Below are 7,283 nucleotides of genomic sequence, written 5' to 3' on the forward strand. Positions count from 1 at the left end.
GCGGCCAGGCTCCTGTCCTCAGCCCGGGGCTCACCCACCCCAGGGAGGGCGGGCGAGGGGCGGGCGGGGGACACTAGGCATCCCTCTCGCGCAGATGACGTGGGCTGTGTGGTGCCCTCTGAGTGCCTGCGGGCCTGCGGGGCCGAGATCGGCTGCTCCAACATCGCCTACCCCAAGCTGGTCCTGGAGCTGATGCCCACAGGTGAGACTCCAGCGGGGTCCGGGGAGGAGCCCTGGGGGCGGTGGAGCCCACTCTGGATCCAGCGTGACTCTGTGTGACATCCAGGTGGGATGAGCATAGCGTGAGGAAAGTAGCAATAATAGAAGACACACAGGGCACCCACCGTGCGCCAGGTGCCGCGCCCGGGGCCTCACATGTGGCTAACTCGCGTCCTCTTCTCAGGAACCCTGGGCGCTGTGATCTTCATTCCCACTTTAATTTTTTTTTTTTGTCACACTGCACGGCATGTGGCGTCTTAGCTCCCCGGCCAAGGATCAGACCCGTGCGCGCCTCCTGCAGTGGAAGCGTGGAGTTTTAACCACTGGACCACCGGGGAAGTCCCTCATCATCCCCACTTTAGAGATGGGGACACTGAGACCCACGGTGCCCTGGCCAAGGTCACGTGGCAAGTGAGCTGCAAAGCTGGGTTCTGAACTCGGGCGGTCTGCCCCCAAGGCTCATCCTCTTAGCCAGTGCTGGCCTGTCCCTCCAGAAAGGCTGCCACTGTCTCCTCTTTCAGGCCTGCTGGGTGTTAGGCCCTTTCACAAACTGCTTCTTTTTTTTTTTTTTTTTTTGCGGTACGCGGGCCTCTCACTGTTATGGCCTCTCCCGTTGCGGAGCACAGGCTCCAACACGCAGGCTCAGCGGCCATGGCTCACGGGCCCAGCCGCTCCGCGGCACGTGGGATCTTCCCGGACCGGGGCACGAACCCGTGTCCCCCTGCATCGGCAGGCGGACTCTCAACCACTGCGCCACCAGGGAAGCCCACAAACTGCTTCTTATGTAAGGTTATGAGGCAGAGTTCTTAGCTGCGTTTTACAGATGGGGAAACTGAGGCACAGAGAGAGGAAAGTGACTTGTCCCGGGCCACCCCTCAGCATGGTTGCTGGGATTAAACGCAGCCGCACAGGGAAACTGACCGGCACGGGGCTTGGCTGCACGGTGGCTTCCCACCCCGGTGCCTCATCTGCCCCTTCTGTTCTGGGGGCTCGCTGACACCCAGCCGTGTGAGCCATAACCCCTCTCCAGGCGTTGAGCTCCCTGTGTGAGAAATGGGAGGAGAATAAGCCCCAAGTTAATCCACCTCCCTGAGCAAGGGAAGGAGGTTGGAGACATGTCTGCAGGAAAACCATGATTTAACTCACTTTCCTCTGGGCCCCATCTCAGTCAGCCTAAGTGAACAGAGAGGGCCATGGGATGCCTGGAAGTCACACAGCAGGTCAGACGCAGAACCAGGGCCAGGCAAGCAATGGCACCTGCAAGTCTGAGCCCTCAGGGGAGGTGGCTTATCCTGGGGTGGGGGAAAGGGGTGTGGAGGACAGGGAATCTGCAGAGGTGGAGGAGGTGCTTAGACACTTGAAGAAAAAGCACAGGAAGCCTTGGAGACAGACTCCAACTGAAGCCCAGAGAGGGGAGGCGACCAGCCTGAAGCCACACATCACTGAGTCCTCTGCACACTCAGCCCCTCTCAAGCCCACGACCCCCGGCAGGCTTTGCACAGCAGGGCCTCACCCACCTCGGTGGGGGCCCCTTATTCGTTTTCGGCCCATGACCGAGGCGGCTTTTGTCTCCTCTTTGGGCAACCACATCTCCTCTCTCACAGAGCCAACAAGACAGTGTGGCCACGCACAGGAAGTAGCAGGAAACCCCAGGCCCTGGGCCCCTAGGCCCTGCCCAGGGCAGGGCCTCCAGGCTGAGGGTCCCGTCCAGGCTGTCCTCACTCCCCCGCCCTACCCCTAAGTTCTGCCGCTGGCCTGCTGTGCATCCCTGGGCAACTCTCTTCCCCTCTCTGAGTTTCCACCTCCTCACCGTCCAATGAAGTCTGGGTGTGAAAGTGCTCTGTCAACTGGAAGCTCTGTAGAAGCAAAAGGCTGAGAACAGATCCCCGTTGCCAGCAGCCCGCAGGCTCAGGCAGCAGACGCGGGAGCCCCGCCGTTGTCCCCAGCCTCCCATGTCAGGGTCTCTCTCCCACCACCTCCAACCCCCGCACCTCCTCCCTCCTGGGCCTCTACTTGCAGGGACTTGGAGGGGCGTCAGACGGCGGGGCCTGGGCAGGAGGGCTCCCGGGGGCGGGGGCGCGGCCCGGGCAGGGTCACAGCGGCCCCTGTCCCCCCAGGCCTGCGGGGGATGATGATCGCTGTGATGATGGCCGCTCTCATGTCATCGCTGACCTCCATCTTCAATAGCAGCAGCACGCTCTTCACCATGGACATCTGGAAGTGGCTGCGGCCCCGTGCCAGGGAGCGGGAGCTGCTGCTGGTGGGACGGTATGGGGGAGGGGCTGAGAGGAGGGCTTCCCCAGCCACACCACCAACCCATGAGGCCCCAGCAGAGTTGGGCTTTAAGGGATGAGTAGGAGTTTGCCAGTTGGAGAAAGGATGACACCAGGAAGGAGAGGAGAGAAGAGACCAGAACATTCTACCCCTCCCACCTTCCACATCGCTCTCCTGGCCACCCCTTCACGGCCACAACCCCCATCTCGGAGGCATCTCTTACCCCAAGCGGAATCTCTGAGGGAATCTGCCAGGGAGAGCCCCCTTCCCTAACCACGCAGAGGTCTGCCTTCCCCAGGTCTGAGCCCCTAGCCCCCATGACGGTTCCCAGCTGCCCCAGAGAGGGCCAGAGCCAGCACTCAGGTGTAGCCACACCCACACCATAGCGGTCCCTCTGGCCCCTGTGCCCCTGGCCCCACTGAGCTTCTGCCCACTTCCTCCGAGCCCCACTTGTCCCCTCCTTATTACCTTGATGACTCACCTGATCTTTCTAGACTCTGCTCAAGTGCACCTCTCCAGGCAGCCCTCCCTGATACCTGAGACCAAGGAATGAGCCCCCTCCCTTCAAAGCCTCCCACAGGAACTATAGCCTCGCTCCCATAGCACATGTAGGCCTTGCCGGTCCCACTGGTGTCCCGATGCCCCTCCACATGGGGGGAGGGGGGTTGTGCCTGGCACAGCCCTCCATCCCCAAGCTTGGTCGAGTATCCGGGAGTCCTTTAGGGGTGAAACTCGGTGATGGATGAAGAGGAGTCGATGCCCTCTCAGGAGTCCCACCCTGCCTGTCTCCCTCCAAGCCATGCAGCCCCCACTGTGCCGGTCGAGGGGGACCCGGCCCTCTGGTGCTGGGCTTGGCAGCAGTGCCCCCTCCAGCCGGGAGCCTGTGGCGCCCATCCTCAGGGTGGGGTCTCCTGGAGCTCCAGGCAGTCAGCCCGTGATGCAAAGCTGCCGGCCTCTGTCGGGACACGCCGGCTGGCAGGTGTGAGCTCAGGTGCAGCTCAGACCTCGTCCAGAACAGGGAGCCTCTCCCTCGGCTCCCCGGCGGCTTCTGTGTCAGCACCTGGACCACCCCTCCCAGCCCCTGCTGGACCAGCTCCTCCCTGAGCCCCTCCAGCCCCGCCTTCCCGGGAACTGGGGCCCGGACGTCCTCCTGCCGCCCAGGGTGTGCCTCGGCCCCCTGGCCTGGACACTGGTAGCCTCAGTCCCCCCTTGGCGGCTCCACGTCCCCTGCCTGCTACTTCCCAGCCTCCCGCTCCCACCTGAAGCCAGAGTCCTGAGCCGGTCTTCCCTCTAGGCCAGCTCAGCCCCCCACAGGGCACCCTTGACCCTCCTTCTCACCCCTCCACCCAGGTAAGCCCGCCCCAGGCCCTGCCAGCCTGCCTGTGGGCACCCGGCTGTGTGATGTGGGCCAGGCTGCTCACCTTCTCTGGGCCCCAGTTATCTCAGCTGCCAGGTCGGTGGGGTGGAAAGGGCCCAGTGCTGGGTGTGCGGCCAGGGCTTAGCCCTACCACGCCTCCGTCTTGAAGCACCAGGACAGCCCCCAGCGCCTCCAGCCTGCTCCCTGCCCAACAGCGCTGTTCAGGCTGTGTTTCCAGCCGTGTGGGCTCTGGATCCTTGGAGCTCAGTCCAAGGAGAGATGGGACTCCCAGAGCAAAGGGCAGCAGAGGGCACCCTGAGCCTGGGATGAGGCCATCACGGGGATGCTGGGGAACCCCCACCCAGGTCTCCTCAGGTTGGGGGGGCCAGAGGAGCTACCATGAGCCTGGGGCCGTGACCACCTCATGCCTGGGGCCCCGATCTTTGCCAGCCCCCAGCCCCGCTCCCCGGTCCTCCCCTGCAGCCCCTTCTGTCCACCCTTCTCTGTTATTCAGTCCACTACTGCTGGCCCTCCCTGGGACCCTGCATCAAACTGGGCAACATAGGGGACCCAGAGAGGTCTCAGAGCCCCCCCAGCCCTTGAGGGGCTCCCCTGCGACCATGGCTGCGGCCCAGGGGCAATGGAGGGGGCCAGTCGTCCTGACGGCAGAGTGGGGGGGGCAAGGTGTCAGGAAGACTTCCTGGAGGAGGAGCGTCTTGAGCTGGGCCTCGGTGGACAAGGGGGTTTTGCTGGGGAAGGAGTTGAGAAGGGCATTCCAGGCAGAAGGAACAGCCTCTGGGTTTGGGGTCCCTCTGACAGCCTGGTGGTGGCTGAGTCATCAGACCAAACCCAAGAGGGCAGTAAGAGGGCCAGGGCCCCAGTCTAGGCCGGGCTGGAGAGGACCAGCCCCACAAGAGATGCTGAGTCTGGTGTTGGACGCGGGGCCTGTTGGAGGAGGGCAGGGTGGAGCCTGCCGGTGCCTCTGAAGCGGGCAGCGCTGGCTGCCTGCCAGGCGGAGGGTTAATTAGCCCTAATCAAGGGGGTGCCTCCTTCCTCCACCCTCTCCTTCTGGCGTGGAAGGGAAGGGAAGGACAGGAGGCAGGAGGGCCCGCCCCAGCTGCACACACGGCCTCTGTCATTCCTATTGTGCTGTCCGGGGTTCCAGGGGGTCTCACGCATCACCCACCTCTGAGGGTAAGGGGCGGCCAGCTGACCCAGGACACAGCCGAGGGGCTCTCAGCCAGGGAGAGGCATACGGACTCCTCGCCCCAGCTCTGTCCCCTTAGCCAGGTTCCACTCCCCTTCAAAGCTGCAGGGTCGCCTCCTCCTGGAAGCCTTCCTGGTTGGATGCTTCCTCTGGGCTCCTTCAGCACAGCCCTGAGCACAGGAGAACAGGCTCATCTGTTTTCTTTGCTCTACTCTGGGTGCTGGGCAGGGACCAGGCCTGCTCAGCACCAAGTCTGGGTCCCTAAGCCACGCCCTGCTCTCTGGTGGGCTCCTCATGAATGCCTCGTGGAGGAACGAGTGAAGGGTGTCCCTGCTGCGGGGGCGGGGGGGGGGCACGCCCAGCAGGAGGCAGGCAGGAGCTGAGAGGAGGATTCCACGCAGGGTGGGCCGGGGAAGGGGCTTCGCAGCTGAGACCGCTGGGCTCCAAACCTTGCACTCCGGCTGGAGGTCGCCCAGTAGTGGATGTGAATCCACAGCCTAGGGCTATAGGGGGTGGGGGGGGTGCCAACCAGAGGCCACGGCTCCTTCAAAGGCCCACCAGGGTTAGAGGAACGCTGGGAGGTCGGTCTGGCCTGAATGTGAGGGCAGGGGGTCATTCGTGCAGTCAAGGATGTGCATTGAGCACCTACTGTGTGCCGGGAGATGCAGCAGTGAACTAGCAGGATGAGGCTGCTGCCGCCGCGAGTGGGAGATGGACAGCAAGCACAGAGAGGTTGGGACGGTGCCTTGAAGGTGGGCAGGAGAACCGGGGGGCCACGGGGGCCACTGTGAGACCCCAGGGATGAGCGTGAGAACACAGGCTGAGTCAGGGGCGGTTCCTGCCAGCGGCAGGGAGCCATGGAAGGGTCTGGAGAGGGCAAGATCGGCCACGTCCCTGGAGGAGTGGACAGGGGCCAGGGAGGAGGCTGGAGCTGGAGCGGCAGGGGACGGATGGAGAGCAAGCCTTAGGGACCGGTGGGAGGCGAGGCAGGGCTGAGGAGAGGTCTCGAGGGACGGCCCGCTGCTGTCACCCGCAGGCTGGTCACTGTGGTGCTCATCGGCGTGAGCGTGGCCTGGATCCCGGTCCTGCAGGGCTCCAACAGTGGGCAGCTCTTCATCTACATGCAGTCGGTGACCAGCTCCCTGGCCCCCCCGGTGACCGCGGTCTTCGTCTTGGGCATCTTCTGGCGGCGGGCCAACGAGCAGGTGGGGTGGGGCTGGGCGCACATCTCCCCCACTGCCTGTGTGCCTGGGTCGGGGGGAAGCCTGGCCTTCCTCCCGAGGCCCCAGCTGCCCTGCCTCCTCCCCCCAGGGGGCCTTCTGGGGCCTGATGGCGGGGCTGGCGGTGGGTGCCACCAGGCTGGTGCTGGAGTTCCTGCACCCGGCCCCGCCCTGCGGCCACCCCGAGGACCGGCCTGCCGTCCTGCACAGCATCCACTACCTGCACTTCGCCGTGGCCCTCTTCGTGCTCAGCGGGGCCGTGGTGGTGGCTGGGAGCCTGCTGACGCCAGCCCCCCAGGGCATCCAGGTGAGCCTGGCCTGACCCCTGACCCTCTCCGACTCAGGAATTTTCTAGCTCTTGACCCGTAACCCCATCCGGCCCTGGTTCCTGGCCCTTTTTGAACTTGGCTGCCCTCTCGCCATCACTGACCCCTGATCCCGTCTGGGCCCACCCCCGTCCCGCCACCCTCGCCCTCACCCTCACCCTTCCCTGCAGATCGAGAACCTTACCTGGTGGACCCTGGCTCAGGACCTGCCCTCGGGAGCCAAAACAGGTGTGTGTGTGACCCTAAGGCGCTCCCTCTCACTCCCACCCACGGCGGGGCTGGAGACAAGGGCCCCGGGTGGGAGCCTGTGGCCCTCATCTGTCCCCGCCTCCCACCCCCTCCAGGTGACCCCCGAGCATCCCAGAAACATGCTTTCTGGGCCCGCGTCTGTGGCTTCAACGCCATCCTCCTTGTGTGTGTCAACGTCTTCTTCTACGCCTACTTCGCCTGACACCGTCCCCGGACGCCCCCCTTCCCCACCAAGGGTACGGAGGCCCAGAGGAGGGTGGCGCCCCTCGTGGCCACAGGGGAGGTCAGTGCCCAGGGGCTGGCTGAGCCCGCAAAGCAGGAGCTCTGAAAAATTAGGGAGGAAATGGGAAAAAAGAATGTGTGGTGCTTCCAAAACAGTAGTTGTAACTGGAAAGAAAACGAGATTTCTGATGAGCGTCCTTCTACTCTTC

The 7,283-nt window shown here is 64.1% G+C and overlaps 1 protein-coding gene across 4 annotated transcripts in view; it reads left to right on the forward strand.

Moving 5' to 3' along the window:
• SLC5A10 (solute carrier family 5 member 10) overlaps positions 1–7,266 on the forward strand; it is a 56,328-nt gene extending 49,062 nt beyond the window's left edge. For 2 of the 4 annotated variants that reach the window (XM_060132904.1, XM_060132905.1), the window contains 6 exons: positions 95–202; positions 2,337–2,487; positions 6,094–6,262; positions 6,369–6,584; positions 6,774–6,831; positions 6,948–7,266. In XM_060132904.1, coding sequence (XP_059988887.1) covers positions 95–202; positions 2,337–2,487; positions 6,094–6,262; positions 6,369–6,584; positions 6,774–6,831; positions 6,948–7,054 — 809 coding nt within the window. In that variant the 3' untranslated portion in view covers positions 7,055–7,266. Of the gene's footprint in view, positions 1–94; positions 203–2,336; positions 2,488–6,093; positions 6,263–6,368; positions 6,585–6,773; positions 6,832–6,947 lie in introns of those variants that run through there. The other 2 variants (XM_060132906.1, XR_009537394.1) reach the window with 2 other exon arrangements.
• Positions 7,267–7,283: the final 17 nt, after the last annotated feature.

The sequence above is a fragment of the Lagenorhynchus albirostris genome, chromosome 20 (genome assembly GCF_949774975.1).
Source record: "Lagenorhynchus albirostris chromosome 20, mLagAlb1.1, whole genome shotgun sequence".
NCBI classification, from domain to species: domain Eukaryota; kingdom Metazoa; phylum Chordata; class Mammalia; order Artiodactyla; family Delphinidae; genus Lagenorhynchus; species Lagenorhynchus albirostris.